At 64.2% G+C, this 19,040-nt stretch overlaps 3 protein-coding genes across 11 annotated transcripts; 1 reads left to right on the plus strand and 2 right to left on the minus strand.

Moving 5' to 3' along the window:
* Positions 1-52: 52 nt before the first annotated feature.
* AKT2 (AKT serine/threonine kinase 2) lies at positions 53-11,003 on the plus strand. Of its 7 annotated transcripts, none has more exons than XM_075446186.1 (14): positions 53-251; positions 3,335-3,481; positions 4,555-4,683; positions 5,596-5,707; positions 5,901-6,054; positions 6,277-6,408; positions 6,896-6,961; positions 7,109-7,177; positions 7,758-7,880; positions 8,359-8,487; positions 8,719-8,933; positions 9,011-9,098; positions 9,184-9,286; positions 9,582-11,003. In XM_075446186.1, the coding sequence occupies exons 2-14, from the start codon at positions 3,436-3,438 to the stop codon at positions 9,659-9,661; spliced, it is 1,446 nt and encodes a 481-aa protein (XP_075302301.1). In that variant the 5' UTR covers positions 53-251; positions 3,335-3,435; the 3' UTR covers positions 9,662-11,003. The 7 variants fall into 7 exon arrangements, with proteins under 7 accessions (XP_075302301.1, XP_075302306.1, XP_075302308.1 ...); XM_075446191.1 differs by lacking the exon at positions 53-251 and adding an exon at positions 459-616; XM_075446193.1 differs by lacking the exon at positions 53-251 and adding an exon at positions 459-604.
* Positions 11,004-11,232: 229 nt separating this feature from the next.
* LOC142365423 (glutaminyl-peptide cyclotransferase-like protein) lies at positions 11,233-14,444 on the minus strand. 2 transcript variants are annotated; one of them, XM_075446195.1, is made up of 7 exons: positions 14,220-14,444; positions 13,400-13,540; positions 13,025-13,312; positions 12,539-12,691; positions 11,928-12,027; positions 11,608-11,724; positions 11,233-11,468 (listed from the first exon to the last, which is right to left on the minus strand). In XM_075446195.1, the coding sequence occupies exons 1-7, from the start codon at positions 14,442-14,444 to the stop codon at positions 11,323-11,325; spliced, it is 1,170 nt and encodes a 389-aa protein (XP_075302310.1). In that variant the 3' UTR covers positions 11,233-11,322. The 2 variants fall into 2 exon arrangements, with proteins under 2 accessions (XP_075302310.1, XP_075302311.1); XM_075446196.1 differs by lacking the exon at positions 11,928-12,027.
* A 762-nt stretch (positions 14,445-15,206) lies between these two features.
* FBXO46 (F-box protein 46) lies at positions 15,207-18,711 on the minus strand. Of its 2 annotated transcripts, none has more exons than XM_075446149.1 (2): positions 18,661-18,711; positions 15,207-17,248 (listed from the first exon to the last, which is right to left on the minus strand). In XM_075446149.1, exon 2 carries the CDS (start codon positions 17,199-17,201, stop codon positions 15,360-15,362), a length of 1,842 nt encoding a protein of 613 aa, XP_075302264.1. In that variant the 5' UTR covers positions 17,202-17,248; positions 18,661-18,711; the 3' UTR covers positions 15,207-15,359. The 2 variants fall into 2 exon arrangements, with proteins under 2 accessions (XP_075302264.1, XP_075302265.1); XM_075446150.1 differs by lacking the exon at positions 18,661-18,711 and adding an exon at positions 17,920-17,996.
* Between the last annotated feature and the right edge of the window lie 329 nt (positions 18,712-19,040).

The following is a 19,040-nucleotide window of genomic DNA, read 5'->3' on the forward strand; positions in this document are numbered from 1 at the left end:
GCGCCTGCGCAGTGCGTCCTGGTGTAGCGAGCGGGGTCCTTCCCTCTCCGTGCCCCCCCTCAACCCCCCGCCCCCCCACCTCCTCCCCGTCCGTCTCCGCTTCCTGCGTGCGTGGGCCCGGAGTGGGCGGAGTTTCCGGGAGAGCGGGCGCTGTCAGGGCTGATAAGTCGGAACGGGGGGGGGGGGGAGGAAGCCCCACCGCCACCGGGATGAGCGACGGCAGCCGGCCGGGCCTGCAGCGTCCATGACGGGTAAGGAGTCAACCCTGCTGGTCTCCCCCCCCCCGCGCCGCGAATGGGTTCGCCCGCCCCCCGCTGGGCGCCGCGGGGAGCGCACTACCCGCGCCCCTCCGCCAGGGGTGCGTGGCGCCGCCCCCTCACTCGCGCCGCCGAATGGACCCGCCCGTCGTCTGAGCGGCGCCGTGGGGACCGCACCACCCGCGGGAGCGGGGAGGGGAGGGGAGGGGAGGGGAGGGGAGGGGGGCGGGAAGGAGTGGCCCCCCCCCCCATTCCCACGGCCCCGCGATGCGCCCGCCCGCTGCGGTGCAGGGGGATGCTGCGTGGAGCGAACCACCCGCCGCCGGGGGCAGGGGGACCGTACTGCAGTGAGGAGCTGAGTTAGGCTGAGGGGCCTTACGGGGAGGAGGGGGCTGTGTCCTAGGGGTGAGTGGATTGGGAGAGTCTGTGTAGATCGGGGGGCCTGAAATGGGGGGCCGTGGGAGGCTTGGGGGGCCTGAGATGGGGGTGAGTGGTAGGACCGGGGTGGGGGGGCTGTGCCAGCGGCTTGAGATGGGGGGGCCCAGGCAGGCTTGGGTGCTTAGCCAGGGGGATGACATGGGGGGGCCTGTCTGAGGGCCCTGGCAGGCTTGGAGGGCCCTGTCCCAGGGGCCCGAGGTAGTGAAGCTTGGGGGGCTCCTTGTGGGCTTCTGGGCTTTGGGGGTTGTCTCTCACCGGGGGGGGCTCTGCCATGGGAGAGCAGGATTTGGGGTCATCTCTGCTGGGTGGGGGGACCTGTGCTGGGACCCCCCCAGTGTTACTCCTCTAGGGAGGAGCAGCAGAACTGGGGGACCCATCCCCTTCCCTGGCCACCCCTTGAACGATCCTGGCTGGGGGCTCTGCCCCCGCATGAGTAACAACCGCAGGCCCCTCCGGAGAAGGGGGCTTGGGCCACGCTGTGCCTGTGGCTTTCAGCACCAACACCTTTCAAACGTTCTCTGAAAGCTCCTCAGTGCACATCGCTCGGACAGGATGCACACTGCCACGCTTCAAGACGCAGATCTTTTACAGCGCTGCTTCACAGCCAGCTTAAAGTCTCTTGAACATGCCTGAAACGGGGCTTTTTTGGTGTTTTTTTACTTGCTGTTTTTTGCTGCGTGCCTGGAAACCACTCTCGTGGCGTCTGTGGGGCTGTCAGGATCCCTTGGTGGCAGATACAATCCCCATCCGTCATCAGAAATAACCACGGTGATCAGAGCTCAGAGAATGTCCAGTGACTGCTGCTTGTTCCTGCTCTTCGTTAGCTGTCAGGTTCACACTAAAAATCCTCTGGTGCCTGCAAGGACGAGGAGGGGATCATGGTGGGGTTTGACGCTTCAAGCTGCCAGCAATTCCTGAATCGTGATTCTCCTGCTGTTGTAATTCTCCTTAAACACACCCAAAAAGCAACGATTTGGGGTTTCTTTTTAAGCCAGCACCGTATTTTTCATATTGCTGTTTGAGGAGGACTTGGTGGCGGCTCGGAGAAGTCCACAGGCTTTGGGTCCAAAAGCCTGGCCATGCTGTGCTTTGCACAAAAATACAATGAAAAGTCAGGTACAACCAATTAAAAGCTTGTAATTGCAGCCAGGATAATTAGTGCAGCGCAGGAACAAGCCCTGGATGCAAACAAGCGATGCCCAGACATCACCAAAATCGTCTTTGCTCCAACACCGAGTTCGAAGGCTCATTGCATCCTGACTGTGTTTCACCCACCTCCAGTGCCACGGATGCGTTGGATCCTCTCTGCTGTGCTGGATCTCTGCTGCAGGATGAGCCGATCCCAGAATCCTGCACCCTCTGTCATGGTCAGATCGCTCATTTAGGGGCTGCTTTTCATAGTTTGGGGGATTTTTTTTTTTTATCAAAGCCTCTTGTGATCTTGTTTGCATCCACGATCTGGATCCTTCGTGGGACACTTGCAGCAGGCTCAGCCTCTCCAGGCTAGCTCTGAGAGCCCTTTTCTGCAGCAAGCTTTTTATTTCCTTTTTAATTAAAATCGATGAGCTCTTTGCCAGAGCCTGTCCGGGAGTGGATCTGTCCAGAGGTCAACCCTTCAGCAGCTCGAGAAACGTTAGCTCTGTGCGCTGCCAGGTCCTGCCTGTGTTTGTTCTGCCCGAATTGTCTGGCTGGCTGCCCTGCATTCTTGCCCACTGGTGGGCAAGCAGAGGAGTTTTGGGGGCAAGTCCCCAAAATCCTCCTCCCCGTCGCAGCATGCTCACGGGGGCGAGGTTCCCATCAGGAAGGCACGGGCAGATTTATGGGAGCGAGGAAGAGAAATGATTTTCCTCCCGCCTGCCGGGCTTCCCTTCAGAAACCCCCTTGTCCCTTTGGTGGAGGAACCTTTAAAGGTGAGATCGGAGGTTTTCAAACTAGGCTGGAGGTTTGGGAATTAGGTAAGCGCTGGGACTGATCCAGAAGGATTGGAGGGGAACAGGAGCTCTGTCAGGATAACACTGCGTCTGGGGAATCCATCTCAGGCTGCTCCGGCTCTTGCCTGGCTTTGGATGCAGCTGGAAAACCCCCAACCCTCTTGCACCCGGCTGTAAGTTTGTGGGGTTGGGTTTTGCCCTGCTTAAAGCCAGGGGATGGGGGCGGGCAGTGAGCCCAGGGTGACTTTGGGGAAGCCCAAGGGGGGAGCAGTCCCCTCCAGCCACCACTGGCATGTGGCACGTCCCCTCGTCCCGCCGCCTAGCATAGTGGGATTTTGGAGCCCAGGGAGTTAATCCTGTCAGGTGACTCCGATTAATTTTTCTCTAGCTGTTTGTTTTGCAAGGGACTGTGCACCCCCTGAGCTTGTCCAACCCTCCTGCGGCTTTTTAATCCCTCATCGCGTGGTGGCCAGGTAGAGGGATGATACCGACAAACCTGCTCCATCCTGGCACCTCCAGGTGTGCAAGGCTGCCACGCTGATTTTTAATTGGGGGGGGGGGAAGGTTGGAAAACTGGTGCAGCAGAGCGGTTTTTAATCGGTGTGTGGGGGTGGCTTTGTGCTGAAACTGCCTCCCTTCGATGGAGGGGAAAGAAAAGTGTCAGGAACTTTGCTGGCTTGCTTTGAGCATCTCTCTCTTCTCCCGCAGGTTGTCTCTGCTCTCGCCGCTTCTCCCGCAGCCGCCGCCGGCGGCATTAGCCGCTTCCCCAGTCCTGCAGCAGAGAGGGGGTTAGAGCCTGTGGCACCACCATGAACGAAGTTTCGGTCGTGAAGGAGGGCTGGCTGCACAAGAGAGGTGAGGGAGGTGAGCCAGGGAGCCAGCTCAGCAGTGGTGGCATCCCTCCAAGGCTGGGTCCCTGCGGGGAGTCCGGTGCTGCAGCTGCCACCAGTAAACGAGAGCTCCGGTTTCCAGTTACCAGGAATTTTAACCTTTCCCCAGCACAAATGCAGGGGGATCTCCGCTTCCCCTGGCCCCAGAACGGGGCACAAGGCACCCTGGCACTGCAGGGCATCCCAAAACCTGCCGACAGCTTTCCCCTTTGGTTTTCTCTTGCTCCTGGCTCAGCTTGGCAGCTGGCAAACAGCAATGCCACTTCCCTGGCGTTTGGTCTGTGCCGCAAGCAAATCCTCCAGCGGCATCGTTTTGAGTTGCTTGCTACTTTGGGAAGCTAGAGGATAATCTAAACATCTGCTTGCAGACCCTCTAACCCGGTTTGCCAAGCCACCTGCCACGGTGGCCCTGCAGCAACACCCCCAGCCAGCCCTTTTATTTTTAGCTGTACGTGGGGAATGTCGCAGCGTTCGAGCAGCTGCACACGTGGGGTTTTATTTTTAGACCTATTGAAGATGGCTCTTGCTTTTCTGTTCCTTGCCGAGGGCAGTTGGCGTAGGGAGCAGGCACGAAAGCCATCCGTCTCCAGCTGCCTTTCTTCCACCAGCACCCCAGCTGGATCCCTGTGTCCGGCAGGTTTGTGGGTTCCTCCTCCTTCTGGGCAAATATAGCCAGAGAGAAGCCAGGGCCTCCCTCCAATGCTGTTTATCTGCAGCTGCCAAGGCTGCTTCAGGTCAATTTTGGAGCTGCCAGGGGAAGCACGAAGTGTTTTTGTGCTGTGTTCCTTCAGAGCGAGCGTGTTTCAGGCTAACCTGCTGCTCACACCTCTCCTAAATTCCAGCAGCCAGAAGCTTTTTGCAGGAGCTTCTCCAAAGCAGCTCCTAGAAACAGCCTGAAGAAAAACATCTGCTTAATTTTCCATCTACGAGGTGTCCTTCTGCCGTTTAATTTTCCATCTTGGCAACAGGAGCCACCCTACAAGGGGTCCTTCCCCGAAAACCCCTGCTCCACCCATCACAACCCCCTCTCTTTCACAGGGGAATACATCAAAACGTGGCGTCCACGATATTTCCTGCTGAAAAGCGATGGCTCCTTCATCGGCTACAAGGAGCGGCCAGAGATGTCTGACTACGGCTTGCCGCCTCTGAATAACTTCTCGGTAGCAGGTGCCTTGGTGCGGGCAGCTTCGGGGCTGTCTGTAGCTACGAGCCAGCTTTGGGCACGGTGTCTTCATCCCCTGTGTCACAGAATCACAGAATAGTAGGGGTTGGAAGGGACCTCTGTGGGTCACCCAGTCCAGCCCTCCTGCCCAAGCAGGGTCACCCACAGCAGGCTGCTCAGGACCTTGTCCAGGCGGGGCTGGAATATCTCCAGAGAAGGAGACTCCACAGCCTCCCTGGGCAGCCTGGGCCAGGGCTCCGGCACCCTCAGAGGGAAGAAGTTCTTCCTCACAGAATCACAGAATGGTGGGGTTGGAAGGGACCTCTGTGGGTCACCCAGTCCAACCCCCTGCCCAAGCAGGGTCACCTACAGTAGGTTGTAGAGGACCTTGTCCAGGCGGGGCTGGAATATCTCCAGAGAAGGAGACTCCACAGCCTCCCTGGGCAGCCTGGGCCAGGGCTCCGTCACCCTCAGAGAGAAGAAGTTCTTCCTCATGTTCAGATGGAACTTCCTGTGCCTCAGTTTGTGCCCGTTGCCCCTTGTCCTGTCGCTGGGCACCACTGAAAAGAGCTTGGCCCCATCCTCCTGACCCCCACCCTGCAGATATTTGTAAGCATTTATTAGGTCCCCTCGCAGCCTTCTCTTCTCCAGGCTGAACAAGCCCAGCTCCCTCAGCCTCTCCTCGTAGGGGAGATGCTCCAGTCCCCTCCTCATCCTCGTAGCCCTCCACTGGACTCTCTCCAGTAGCTCCTCATCTTTCTTGAACTGGGGAGCCCAGAACTGGACACAGTACTCCAGATGGGGCCTCACCAGGGCAGTGTAGAGGGGAAGTGTCATTGGGGAAGGTTTTGTGATGAGGATGTTTGATCCCAAACCATCCTTTTCCCTTTTTTACATTTATTTTTGAACCTTCGCAGAGTGCCAGCTGATGAAGACCGAGCGGCCTCGGCCCAACACGTTCGTCATCCGATGCTTGCAGTGGACGACAGTCATTGAGAGGACCTTCCACGTGGACTCTCCTGAAGAGCGGTAGGTGCACAGGATGCCCCATTCCTTTGGGAATCCGGGATAAGTAGCACATTGCGTTGATCCTAGCTGGAAGAGAGCCCTGAAATCCCTCGGATGTGACTCCCATCTGCTTGCAAAGGCCAGAGGGGGAGGCACAGCCCCCCTCGGTGATCCCCACCACCTCCCTATGTTGCCAATCCCTTTTTCTCCATAGTGAGGAGTGGATGCGAGCCATCCAGGCGGTAGCCAACAGCCTGAAGAACCAGGAACCAGAGGCAGACACGATGGATTACAAGTGTGGATCTCCCAGTGACAGCACCAGTGCCGAGGAGATGGAGGTGGCCGTCAGCAAAACCCGCACCAAGGCCGTAAGTTGCCCCCGGTGCCGCACTGTCTCCTGCCACGAGTGGGATTCTGGCAGATGGAGACTGCAGAGGAATGAGGGAGGTTTATGGGATAAATGTCATCCCCGTGGTGTCTGCTGTCACTGGGATAACTGCAGGTGAAATGGCTCAGAAAACCTTTTCCCATCCTGGATCCTGCTTGCCCGTGCTGCAAACTCTCACCTCCATCTCTCCATTTCTCCCCAGACCATGAACGATTTTGATTACCTCAAGCTCCTGGGAAAGGGCACTTTTGGCAAGGTTATCTTGGTGCGGGAGAAGGCCACGGGCCGCTATTACGCCATGAAAATCCTACGGAAAGAGGTCATCATTGCAAAAGTACGTGCCGAGCCCCAGCGGAGGGTGAGGGGAAGAGCTGGGAGCCAGCAGGGCGTAGTGGATCACAGAATCCTTGAGTAGTTCGGGTTAGAAGAGACCTTTAAAGGTCACCTAGTCCAGCCTTCCCCCAAAATGTTGGTACCATGTGCCCCCGAAGCTGGCGAGTGATGGCTGGCTCCTGCTCTGCTCTGAATGCTGGGTGATTCCAGGAATCGCCCTGATTTCAAAACCCTGGGCGCGCGTTGTAACGTGCGGCTGGGTGACACCGTGGGATTCGCTCGCTCGCCTGTCTCGGGGGTGCAGATCTGGACGATCCAGCTAGCGAACCCGAGCCCTTTGCCCCATGGGGATGAAAACAGGACAGAGGTTGGCGCTTTGAGCTCTCACCCCTGTGTTTTTTCTGGGAATAGCTGGCAGCAGTGAAAAGTCTTTGATTTTCCAGAAAGGATGGGGGATAAACGGCGCTTCCTTTCTCCTCGCTTTGCAGGACGAGGTGGCGCACACTGTTACAGAGAGCCGGGTGCTGCAGAACACCAGGCACCCCTTCCTCACGGTGAGGATGACTGCTGGCAGCAAGGGAGCGAAGGGGACAGCACGCTGGGGTGCCCGGCGCGTCCCAGAACAGCCCTTCCCCTCGCCACCTCCTCTGGAAGCGCAGAGCTCTGCAGCTTCTCCAAGACCTTTCTTTCCACTCCTGCAGGCACTGAAATACGCCTTTCAGACCAACGACCGGCTCTGCTTCGTTATGGAGTACGCCAACGGGGGAGAGGTGGGAGCTTAAGACCCGATGCCCACCCTGCCCCGGGGCTTGGGAGGATCTCGTCCGCGTGTTCGATGCCTGCTTTCAGCGTGTTGGCAGACAGTTTGTCCCACAGTCTGCCCTCAGCTCGCCAGCGGGCTGCTCTCCTCTCCCCCTGAGCTTTCCTGGCTCTTCGCTCGCGTTCCTGGCACTTGATACTGCAGCCAGGCTACTGCGTGCAGGAAGCGACCGTCCAGGGGAGGAAGCAGGACCTCCAGCCACTGCTGGCTCGGTTACCTTCTGCCCTGTGCTCACCTCCAGCTTTGTTTCTCCACCTCAACACGCTTCCCTTGAGAGGGGGAACCGAGCAGATGGCGCAGCACCCCGCACAGATGACACGTGGTCGTGTTTTACCCCTCAGCTCCCACCAGCAGAGCCGAGGGGGGCGGTTGGTGTTCTGAGTGTTCAAGGCGAGGAGCGTAGGACACGCATGGCCTCGTTAGCTGCGTGCTGAGAGTGATTAACCTGGGTTTCACTGTTTGGGGGGTTTTTGGGGGGTTTTTTTAAGCGCTTGTTGATCAGCTGTTGTTTTTTTTCAATTTCCCTCAAGCTGTTTTTCCACCTCTCAAGAGAGCGTGTCTTCACAGAGGACCGAGCCCGTTTCTATGGCGCGGAAATAGTCTCTGCGCTGGAGTACCTGCACTCCCGAGACGTGGTGTACAGGGACATCAAGGTACCAGCCCAGCAGCAGCGGCGTCCATAAGCGGTGCCTTCACCCTACCTTGGCACTGGTGCAATTTTAATCTTCCTGGGCTGGTGTTTTGGGGGTGTGGAGTAGCTCCCAGCTCCCCTAAAAATCACCTTGTGGGATCTTGAAGGGTTTCAGCCAGTGGAGCATCACACTCGGCTGATGGCAGCCACCTTTCTCTGCTCCTGCTCGTTGTGGGTGGCAAAGAGCTGCTCTCCGCTCGGGGCTGGGAATGTTTTAGCATATGTTATTGCAGGAGGGAGGGCAGGAGCTTGGCTTCAGCAGAAAGAGCTTGAACCTGCCTTGCAGGGAGGTGTTACCCTCATCCCCATCGCATGGCGATGGATGGAGACCCCAGCCATCCGATGGAGCCTTTTGGGGAGCAGTATCCCACTCCTGTGCTGCAGACTTTACTCAGCTTCAAACCTTTTTTCCCACCTGTCTGCTTTTTTTTTTTTTTCAGCTGGAAAACCTCATGCTGGACAAAGATGGCCACATCAAAATCACTGACTTTGGGCTCTGCAAGGAAGGCATTACAGATGGAGCCACCATGAAGACCTTCTGTGGCACTCCTGAGTACCTGGCTCCGGAGGTACTTACAGCATTTCCGCAGCCAGGCTTTCCTCGAAACTCTTGTGCTGAAGAAGCTTTTCTGTGGAGGTTACTTTTGAAGTCCAAGATGGCAGTGGTTCAGTGGGGGCTTTTCCAAATGCTTGGGTTTTCGGAGTGGTTGTATCTAAACGGGTTTCCCTTCTCCCTCCTCTTGTTGCCGCCTGATTCTTCTGCCTCGTTGGCACCGTCCTCTCCATCTTCCCCCGCACAGGTCCTGGAGGACAACGATTACGGCCGCGCCGTGGACTGGTGGGGCCTGGGGGTTGTTATGTACGAGATGATGTGCGGTCGCCTCCCCTTCTACAACCAGGACCATGAACGGCTTTTTGAGCTGATCCTCATGGAGGAGATCCGTTTCCCTCGTACCCTCAGCCCCGAGGCCAAATCCTTGCTGGCTGGGCTGCTCAAGAAGGATCCCAAACAGAGGTGAGGGTCTGCCAAGGACGGACAGCGGAGCCCACGGCGCAGGCGGCAGTTCTGGATGCGCCTCTCTGTGCCCATAGGCTCGGCGGAGGTCCCAGCGACGCTAAGGAGGTGATGGAGCATCGCTTCTTCGCCCCCATCAACTGGCAGGATGTGGTGCAGAAGAAGGTAGGAAGGGAAGGGAGCATTTTGAAGGGGCAGGTGGCTGCTTGGCACGCTGCCGGCGAGCAAATTTCTCCTGATCTCCCATCAGCTCATCCCACCATTCAAGCCCCAGGTGACATCTGAGATCGACACACGGTATTTCGATGATGAGTTCACCGCCCAGTCCATCACCATCACCCCGCCAGATCGCTGTGAGTGCCAAAGCCACCCAGAAATGGAGGTCCCCTTTGTCACCTCTACCCCTTTCTCTCTTGCAACCTCATTTTCCTGTCACCATCGTGGTGGCAGGTGTCATCTGAGGGGCTGGTGGCATTGCTGGCACACCTCTGTAAAAGCTTGGCGTCCCTCTCGCTACCCTGGAGAGGCCTTGGGCAGCTTTGGTGGCATCTTTGCCGTAGGAGGGAGCGGGGAGGCTTGTGAACACGCAAGGAAGGCTTCATCAGCATCTCCCTCACCCTCAACCCTTCCCCATCCCCGGCTTTGCAGATGACAACGTGAGCTCCCTGGAGAATGACCAGCGGACGCACTTCCCCCAGTTCTCCTACTCCGCCAGCATACGGGAGTAACCATCTGCAGCAGGATTCAGCCTCTGAGGAGGAGGAGGAGGAGGGTTCGAGGGGTCACTCACGGCAGGGGCGTTTCTCTTCTGTGCCTGGCAGAAGGGGGGTGGGATGCTGCGCCTCGCTGGCGTTGCGCCACGGCGGCTTTTGGAAGCTGTACCCCTACCACGTGCTCTTGCTCCACAGCTCCCACCAGCACTGAGCCGTACCTCCTGCCCCTAGCCTGGGACTGCTTTGATTTTAATTATTATTTTTATTTTTTAAACCCCTAGAAGTGCTTGCAGCTTTGTAAACCAACCCCCCCCCCCCTTCCCCACAACTGTGGCCTTGACACCCAAGCAGCTCAGCCAGCCCTCCACCCAGTAGAACCCACTGCTCCCAGTTGAGGAGAAGCTGTTTTGATGGGGGGGGATGGGGGGTACAGGGAGGACACCACAAAACACAACCCTGGGGCCAGGATCCAGTACCAGCTGCCCCAAGGAGTGGGGGGCACAACAGGGCAGGACCCCCTGAGACTGCGTGGAGCATCTTGGCCCCGCGGATCCTCCCAGCTCCACTTCCAGCTGACCCTGCAGTGACCGAAACCCAGCTGTACCCTCGAGTCGGTGCCTCGGCGGAGGGAGCGCCCCGACCCCGCAGCCCGAAGGAAAATGCAATCCCAAAAGCAACAGTTGGGCTTCTCCAGTGCCTTAAAGCCAGGAGCTGTGGTGACGCTGCCCTCGGTGACACCGGCCGCGTCCTCCAGCATCGCCGGTGGATGACGGCATCCCTGGAACCCACAGCCTCGGGTCGTGGCGTGATGTCGCGGAGGGACAGGGCGTTTGCTGCCACGTGGCAGCTTGGCACAGCTGGCTGCTGGCATCAGGACTGGGTTCCTTACATCCATTGCTGGCGACGGATCCCCACGCGCTCTGTGGACGCCTTCCGCTCGAGGCCGGTGGCTGCAGCCCCGCTGGCGTGGCACGGCACGGGTAGGACGTGGCAGCTGGGGAGCGTTGCCGTCACCGTGACGCCCGCGTCGCCAAGCCAGGCCCGTGACAAGCTGGACTTGCTGCCTGGCGCAGCCAAGCCCGGGGCTGCAGTTTGGAGGTGGGAATTTGGTACCTGGTGCCACTTCTGCACGGGGAGGAATGGAGAAAAGATGCTTTTTTCTGAGTTCTTTGCCCCAATGCAGTTGAATTAATTTAAAAATACTGGAGGGGGGGGGGTAGGATGAGCCCCCCCTCAGCAATGTGGTGGTGGGCACAGTGGCACAACAGCCCTGGCGTGGCAGCAGCTGGCTGGCAGCTCTCGCCTGCCCTGGTATTTGTACGGTACAAGCAATAAATTGGGGGAGTTTTGTTCTTTTTTTTTTTTGTTCTTTGGAGGAGTTGTGATCTTTGGCTCCTTTGGGGCAGGGCAGGGGAGGCTGAGGGCCTGACTGTCTCCCCGAGGGGCCCAGGCACAGCTCTGGCCGAGCCCCCAGGGCTTGAATAATGCTGCTGGGCTTCACAAGGACTCGCAGCGGGATCCTGGTGTCCCCGTGTGTCCCTGTCCCCAGGGGTTTCCCCATGGCAGGTAACGGCACAGGACGCAGCTTCGGTCACCAAGCACTTTATTGGTGGCTCCCAGCACAGCCCAGGGCTGCCCAGAGTCCCCAGTGGGCCCAGGCTGGGGGTGACTGGGCCTCAGAGCTGCAGGAACTCGGCCACGAAGGTGACCAGGATCCTGCACAGGTCCTCCACGGTGGAGAGGTGCAGGTTGTCCTCTGTGTCCTCAAGGGTGTGCCACACGCGGGGGAAGGGCGTGGGAATAAGGTGCAGCACGGGCACACCTGTGGGGACACAGGGCAGGGGACATGTGGCCCTGGGCCATCAGCCCTTGGGCCCCCAGCTGCCGCCCTGCTCCTTGCCCTGGCCACGCAGCACGGGGACAGCGCCCCCAAGAGGACTGGGGGGAGGTGGGGACGTCACCTCGTTGGAGGAAGGGGACATGGTCATCCTCGACAGGTCCTGGAGCTGGGCTGAGGCGGAAGAAGGGTGGGTCCTGGGGGAGGGCGTGCAGCAGCCCCAGCTGCCGCAGCCGCTGCTCTGCGCCGGGACACGGAGGGGACAAGGTGAGGCAGAACCTGTGACACCCCCAGCCTCCTTCCCGTCCTGTCCCTGTTTCCCTCCTGTCCCAACTGTCCCCACCCAATCCCACCCCCATCGATGGCCCCACGGCTCATCCCATCCCCAGCCCTGTCCCAACCCCTTCCCCTTGTCCCCACCCTGACCCCATCCCCACGTCCCACCGATGGCAACGAGGCGCAGGAACCAGTGGTGGGTGCGGGCGAAGTGGCTGTGGATGGCAGGGTGGCGGGCGCCCAGCAGGTCCAGCAGCACCAGCAGGCTCTGGGGACAGCAGCACAGGCATGGGGACAGGGGCATGGGGACACCATGGTGCCAGCAGTCTTGGATGCCATGGGACTGTCCCAACGGGGCCAACACCATGTCACCACGCTTGGGTGCCACCAGACCACCCCACTGCCGCACCACTACCCGTGGGTGCCACTAGACCATCCCACTTGGGTCACCACCGTGGCAGGGACCATCTCAGCTGGGCCAACACCATGTCACCACGCTTGGGTGCCACCAGACTACCCCACTGCCGCACCACTACCCGTGGGTGCCACTAGACCATCCCACTTGGGTCACCACCGTGGCAGGGACCATCTCAGCTGGGCCAACACCATGTCACCGCACCTGGGTCCCCTCAGATCAGCCCACCACCCTTGGCCATCATCCTTGGGTGCCACGGGACCATCCCCGCTCCTTCATGGCCACCAGACCACCCCATCGCTGTGCCACCACCCTGGGGTGCCACCAGTCTCCCGCCACCACCACAGGGCTCGGTGCCACTCACCATGGCAGTGATCTGGGTGCCGTGGGGCCCGTGGGGGGTGGCGGCCATGCGCGCCGCCAAGTGCCGGGCGCCATAGAGGGAGTCGGTGACGCTCCAGTCCCCAAAGGCCTCCTCTCCATCCAGGAACAGCAGCTGCAGCGTCACCTCCACACCCTGCTGGGACGCCGGTGGGGAAGGGAGACAGGCTGGGGGGGGGGGGGGGGGGGGACACGACACGGACGGACAGGGGACAACGTGACACCAGGTGTCTGGGTGGGGGGGGTCAGGAGGGACACAGGTGTCCTTGGGGGAGATGGACCTAAGTGTCCTGGGGCAGGGTGGGGGGCTCAAGGGGGGAGTTGGGAGGGAGTCAGGCATCTGGGGGGGACCAGGCATCCTGGGGGGGATCCAGGGGGGGCAGAGACACCCCGGGGGAAGGAGTCGGGGGGGGGGGGGATGGGTCTGGGAGGGACCCAGGCGAGGGGGCTGGGGCCACCCGTCACCCACCCTGTCCTTGGCGCGCTGCAGGGGCCGGTCGAGGGCGGCTGCCAGCTCCAGGAGGATGGCGCAGGGCACGGCGGAATCGGTGGCCCCCAAAAAGAGCTGCTGGCCAGGACCAGGTGGCAAGACCTTGGTGTCATAGTGACAGGCGAGGACCAGGCGGCGGGGGGTGGCGGGGGCCACCGTGGCCACCACGTTGGTGAAGGTCACCAGTCCCTGGGGAGTCGCAGCTTCGAAGGCATCGAGCTCCAGGTGCCAGGCAGCCCCCAGGGCGCCCAAGCACCCCACAATGTGCTGTGGGTACGGGAACCCCGGTGAGGGGCACGGCAGCACCCCGGGACGGGTGCGGTGGCACCCAGGGAGGGGGTATGGAGGTCTTACCTGGCGGGCAGCGTGGCTCCCGGGCCCCCCCGGCACCCGTTCCCGCAGGAGGGGCCGCAGGAAGGTGTCCTGCAGGCGGGTGGGACGCAGCTGCCCCAGCAGCGCCCGCAGAGCCGACTCCGAGGCAGGGCCGGGGAGGGGCTGGGGGGTGGCTGTGTCAGTGTGGGGGGGGAGGCGTGAGGTCCCCCCGGGGGGCTGTGGGTCCCTGGAGTGGTCTGGGGCCCCTACGATGGGGGTACCCGGGGAGAGGGGGCCCTAGGGGATGTTTGGGGACTCGGTGGGTGGGGGTCTGGGTCCCCCGGAGGGGTCTGGGGCACTCGTGGGTGCACTGGGTGCCCCCATGGTGAGGTCTGGGAAGCTCGGGGAGGGGGCTGAAGGCCCGGGAGGATGTTGGGTGGCCCTGGGGGGGGTCTCTGGAGGCCCTGGGGGATGTTGGGGGTCCGTGGAGGGGTCTGAGGTGCCCATGGATGCATTGGGTGCTCCCACCATGGGGCCCGGGGGATGCTGGGGGGCTACTAAGGAGGCCTGGGGTGCCCATGGACGCATCGGGTGCTGCCATGATGGGTTCCAGAGGGTTCGGGGAGGACGTGGAGGAGGCTGCGGGCCCGGGGGGGCGGGGTGCCCCCCGATGGGGTCTGGGGGACCCCTGGGGATTGGGGGGTCCTGAGAGGGGCTGGGGGCCCCGGGGGAGGTCGGGCAGGTCCCTAAGGGGTCTGGGGGCTCCCGGGGACAGCGGGGAAATGTCGGGCACCCCTTCCCCGGGCCCCCCTCCCAGGGACTCGCCGGGACTCCACCTCCCCGGGCCCCCCTCCCCGCTCACCGGGCCAGCGCCCCGCTCCGCGCCGGGCCAGGCGACGTAGAGGAGGGCGGCGGCAGCCGCCAGCGCCAGCAGCGGCAGCGGCGGCCGGGGCCAGCGGCGAGGGCGCAGGCAGAGCCCGGGCCCCGGCACCGGGCCCGGCACCGGCACCGGCACGGCCACCGGCCCGGGCCCAGGCCCCGAACCGGCCGGCCGGCCCCGGCGGGAGCCACCGCCGCCCTTCCGCATGGCGCGGGGGCGGAGCCTCCCCGCGAGGGGGCGCGGCCTCCTGGGGGCGGGGCCGAGGAGCGCGCCCAGGCGACGAGGACTCCGCTGATAGGGGCACGGGGCGAGGCTCGCGTGCTGGCCACGCCCCCTCCCCGAGGCGCGCTCCGAGTGGTGGCGGAGACGCATGCGCGGTGGCCCCCGGCACCCCCTGCGTGATGTCACTCAATGGTGACGTCACTTGCGACGTGTGATGTCACCTGGGGCCAGGACATCACCCCAGAGACGTCGCCCTGTGCCGGGAGGTCACCCGGGGCCAGCGCCCTCCCCAGTGCCACCCTCCCGGGCAGGGCCGTCACCCCGGCCGGGGGATGTCACCCCGGGCGGGGGATGTCACCCTCCCAGGCGGGGATGTCACCCCGGGTGGGGGATGTCACCCTTCCGGGTGGGGGATATCACCCCGGGCAGGGGATGTCACCCTCCCAGGTGGGGGATGTCACCCCGGGCGAGGGATGTCACCCTCCCGGGCGGGGGATGTCACCCTTCCGGGTGGGGGATGTCACCCTCCCGGGCGGGGATGTCACCCCGGGCGGGGGATGTCACCCTCCCAGGCGGGGATGTCACCCCGGGCGGCGGATGTCACCCTCCCGAGGGCCAGCACCCTTCTCAGGGCCGCCAGCCTGGCCGGGGTCATCGCCATGAGGCCCCCACCCCGGGCGGAGCCGGCACCCCGCAGCACCCGCCGTGCGGCCGCGCCCCCCTCCTCCCCCCCTTCGCTTTGTTCCTTTTTCCTCTCCAAGTTTTGGGGTTTGATAATTTTTTGGTTTTTTTTTTTCTTTTGCACCTTCTCCTCTGCCCTTTCCAGCAACCCCCGCAGCCGACCTCCCTCCTCCACGTCCCCAGGATCTGCCACCGCTGTCCCCGCCGGCGCCGGTCCGTTCACCTGCCCTCATCGCGCCGGGTGGCCGGGTGCACCCAGTTGTTGTCGTGCAAGCCCACCCTGCAACCGGGCGCCTCCTTGTCGGGTCTCCGGCAGCACATCCAGTAGGATCGGCCGTAAGGCAGGTCATGGTGGTAGGGCTTGGGATGCCACCGGCACAGGGACACGTCCCCCTTCTCGTAATGCTTCTTGCACTGCTTGCAGGGGTCGTCGCGGTAGAGGGGGTCACGGTTCCAGCGGGAGTCAGTGGCCTGCACCCCAAAGGTCTCAATGATGGACTTAAAGTAGTGACAGGAGCACTTGAGGGCGGCCAGCGCTTGGGTGGGCAGGTAGCTGAAGATCTTCACCATGACATGCTCCGGGAGCAGGAACATGTACTGCCGGGGCTCCAGCAGCCGCTGGATCTTGAAGCGAATCTCCAAAAAGTCATGGGAGACGTGGCGGTACAAGCGGCAGAGCGAGGGGTCGGGGCCGGCTGACGGCTCCTCGCCAGCCTCCGCGTCCTCTGCCACCGGCATCTCCTCGGGGACAGGCAGGAGGAAGAGCTGCCCCGGCGGTGGGTCCTCCTGCGCCGCTGCCGGCAGCCGCACCGTCTCCTCCTTCATCTTCTTGGCACTGTCCTTGCCAAAGAAGACGCACTGGTCCACCACCCCCGTCACCACCACGTCCACGTGAAAGCCGGAGGTGCAATCCCGTGCCGACACCCCCTCGCCAGTCCCTTCGCCCGTCTCCGGCTTGACAGCAGCCGCCGACCCCTCGCCGCACCCCATGTCCGCGTTGGGGCCGTCGCTGTCCCCCTTGGGACCGGCGGTGGCCAGGAGGAACTCCACGTTGTTGGGCAGCGCGTCACGGGACGGGCTGATCAATTGGTAGAGGTCACAGGTGATCTTGTCCTTGGCGCGACCGCCGGCATTACCGCCGCCGCTTGTCGTCCCACAGCTCATGAAGACGCAGTTGGGACGCCCGTCAGCACCTGGCTCAGCCACGGCGGCTCCGGCCCGGGGCTCACGGCCGCTGGAGATGCGGAAGGCAATGCGCACCTCCCCGGGACCCGGCGCCGATGATGCTGCCGCTGCGGCGGCGCACTCGGCACCCGGGCGGCACAACCCATTGGGTCGGGTGCTACTGTGTTCCCGCTGCTGTGACTCAAAGTGGGCGATGGCTTCGGCCACCCGGCTGCAGTCGGAGCTGCTCGGTGCTTTGGGTTCACCGCTGGCTGTCTCCACAATGACAACTGGGGCGGTGGGAGGGCCGCAGGGCCGGGGGAAGCTCTGCAGCGCCAGTGCCGTCCTCTGCTCCACCAACGCCACCATCTCTGCCACCGACAGCAAGTCGGGAGCTTCGGTGGCAGCAGCGGATGGCTCACCGGGACACGGGCAAGCCGGGTCCCTGCCACCACCAGCCCACGCTGGGCTCAGCTTGCTCTTGGTGGGGTCATGGCAGCGCCGGCGCCGCTTGGCTTTGGAGCTATCGCTGCCCCAGTTACCTTTGACTTTCATGGTGCTGGCGCGGCCGCCGGTGCCACCACCGCCAATGCCACTGCCGCACTGGTGCGCCACAAAGAAAGCCACCTTCTCCTTGGTGTTGCCCGGTTTGATGACGTACCACGTGTCCAGCAGCACCCGACCTTCCTCCGCCGACGCCGGGGGAGCCGGGGCAGCATCGGCGGGAGCCGGCGGTGTGTTTTCGGAGGGGGCCTGGGCTCTGGCAGGCTCCTCGGTGGGACGGCAGGAGAAGGGCTTCTTGGCGGAGCCAGGGCCGGGGCATGGTTTGTTCTGGGAGTAGGTACCAAAGGGCCGCGGGCACCAGAGCTGCAGCTGAGGGAAGGCGTTGGGCTCCATCAGGGCAGCATGGCACCGCCGTGGGCTGCCGGCGCCTGTGCCCGGGCCTGCGGGGAGAGAGAGGGGGGTTCATGGGGCTGGGGGGACAGCACGGGGCTGGCGGGGCCGCGCGGGGACACGGCGGGGCTGGGGGGACAGCACGGGGCTGGCGGGGCCGCACGGGGACACGGCGGGGCTGGGGGGGCTGGCGGGGCCACGCGGGGACACGGCGGGGCTGGGGGGACAGCACGGGGCTGGCGGGGCCGCGCGGAGCTGGGGGGGCCGCGCGGGGACACCGCGGGGCTGGGGGGACAGCACGGGGCTGGGGGGACAGCACGGGGCTGGGGGGGCCGCGCGGGGACACCGCGGGGCTGGGGGGGCTGGCGGGGCCACGCGGGGCTGGGGGGACAGCACGGGGCTGGGGGGACAGCACGGGGCTGGGGGGGCCGCGCGGGGACACCGCGGGGCTGGGGGGGCTGGCGGGGCCTGCGCAGGGCTCGCGGGAGTCAACGGGGCCATTTCTGGGCTGTTCCCAGGACCGTTACTGGGGCGTACTGGGGGCACTGGGGCGTGCACTGGGGCAGCGCCAAGGGCTGTGCCCCCTCCCCCGGTTCCTCCCCCCTCACACACTCACCCCCACGCCCCGCCCCGTTTGCGCAGAGGCCCCGCCCACTCGGAAAGCCCAGCCCTCAAGCACCGAGGCCACGCCCCCCCCCCGCAGAACACCGCCCCTCCTCACCGGCTCCGACGAGGCGCGGCCCGCACAGGGAGCGGGAGCGGGCCCGGCCCTTAAAGCGGCCGCGGCGCCCGCAAAGGTGGGCCCCGCCCTCAGCGCGCAGCCCCGCCCTTTTAACGACCGGCGGCGGCAGGCGTTTGTTGACAGGCCCTGCACGCGCGGCGGCCGCCAATCAGGGAGCCGCGTTCGGGCCATGCCCATATATGGACGGCGGCAGCGCGGTGGGCCGCGGGCGTGGCCGCCAGGGGGCGTGGCCCCGCGTCCCCGCCCTCCCCCGGGCCGCGGACAAGGTCCCGCGCGGCCGCGGGGGGGTCCCGGTCCTGCGCGGGGAGGGGGGGGGGGGCAGAGCCGACGGCTCTCGAGGGAGACGCGAAGCCGGGCCCGGCCCCGCGCCAGGGGTGACGCGAGAACGCGCCCGCCCCCCCGCGCGACACGGGGACGCGCCCTCGGTCTCGCGCAAGGCCCCCGGTGTCCCACGAGCGCGGGCCCGCCCCCCCCCCGACGTGCCACGGCGGGGAGACGCCGGTCCCCGGTGTGAGGCGGGGACACCCCCGCACCCCGCCCGCCCTCGGGCCCCGGCCCAGCGGCCCCGCGGCTGTCACCGAGCGCCGGCCCCGGGGTTCCGCCACCGCCCCCGCAGCGCCTCGCCACGCCCCGGGGCACCGCCCGCCCGCGAGCACGGCCCCCCCCACCTCCCCGCGCGGCCCGGGCCCCGCCCGGTGCCGCTGCCCCTCCCCCGCTCACCGGGCAGGTGCCGGGCGCGGCCGCTCCGCCTCTCCGCCCCGCTTCCGGGGTGCCGCGCGCGCGCGCACGCCCGCTGCTCTCCGCGCATGCGCCGAGAGGGGGCGCCGGGAGTTGCAGTCCGCCCCGTGCCGCCCGAGAGCTCCGCGCATGCGCCGAGAGGGGGCGCCGGGAGTTGCAGTCCGCCCCGTGCCGCCCGAGAGCTCCGCGCATGCGCCGAGAGGGGGCGCCGGGAGTTGCAGTCCGCCCCGTGCCGCCCGAGAGCTCCGCGCATGCGCGCAGGGGCTCGCGGGGGGGGGCGGGATCTCCCGGCCCGGCCCCACCCCCCCGCGTCCCCGTGACACCGGCCCGTCACCCGGTGACGCCCCCGCCCCCGCCATCCG

This window comes from Opisthocomus hoazin, chromosome 39, assembly GCF_030867145.1.
Source record: "Opisthocomus hoazin isolate bOpiHoa1 chromosome 39, bOpiHoa1.hap1, whole genome shotgun sequence".
Lineage (NCBI taxonomy): Eukaryota > Metazoa > Chordata > Aves > Opisthocomiformes > Opisthocomidae > Opisthocomus > Opisthocomus hoazin.

Coding starts and splice junctions, on each gene's coding strand:
- AKT2 (XM_075446186.1), top strand. CDS start 3,436: ATGAACGAAGTTTCGGTCGTGAAGGAGGGCTGGCTGCACAAGAGAG. Junction 4,684..5,595: donor GAATAACTTCTCGGTAGCAG/GTGCCTTGGTGC, acceptor GAACCTTCGCAG/AGTGCCAGCTGATGAAGACC. Junction 6,962..7,108: donor CCAGGCACCCCTTCCTCACG/GTGAGGATGACT, acceptor CCACTCCTGCAG/GCACTGAAATACGCCTTTCA.
- LOC142365423 (XM_075446195.1), bottom strand. CDS start 14,444: ATGCGGAAGGGCGGCGGTGGCTCCCGCCGGGGCCGGCCGGCCGGTTCG. Junction 13,541..14,219: donor CGGAGCGGGGCGCTGGCCCG/GTGAGCGGGGAG, acceptor GCCACCCCCCAG/CCCCTCCCCGGCCCTGCCTC. Junction 11,469..11,607: donor TGTCCCCTTCCTCCAACGAG/GTGACGTCCCCA, acceptor GTGTCCCCACAG/GTGTGCCCGTGCTGCACCTT.
- FBXO46 (XM_075446149.1), bottom strand. CDS start 17,201: ATGGAGCCCAACGCCTTCCCTCAGCTGCAGCTCTGGTGCCCGCGGCCC.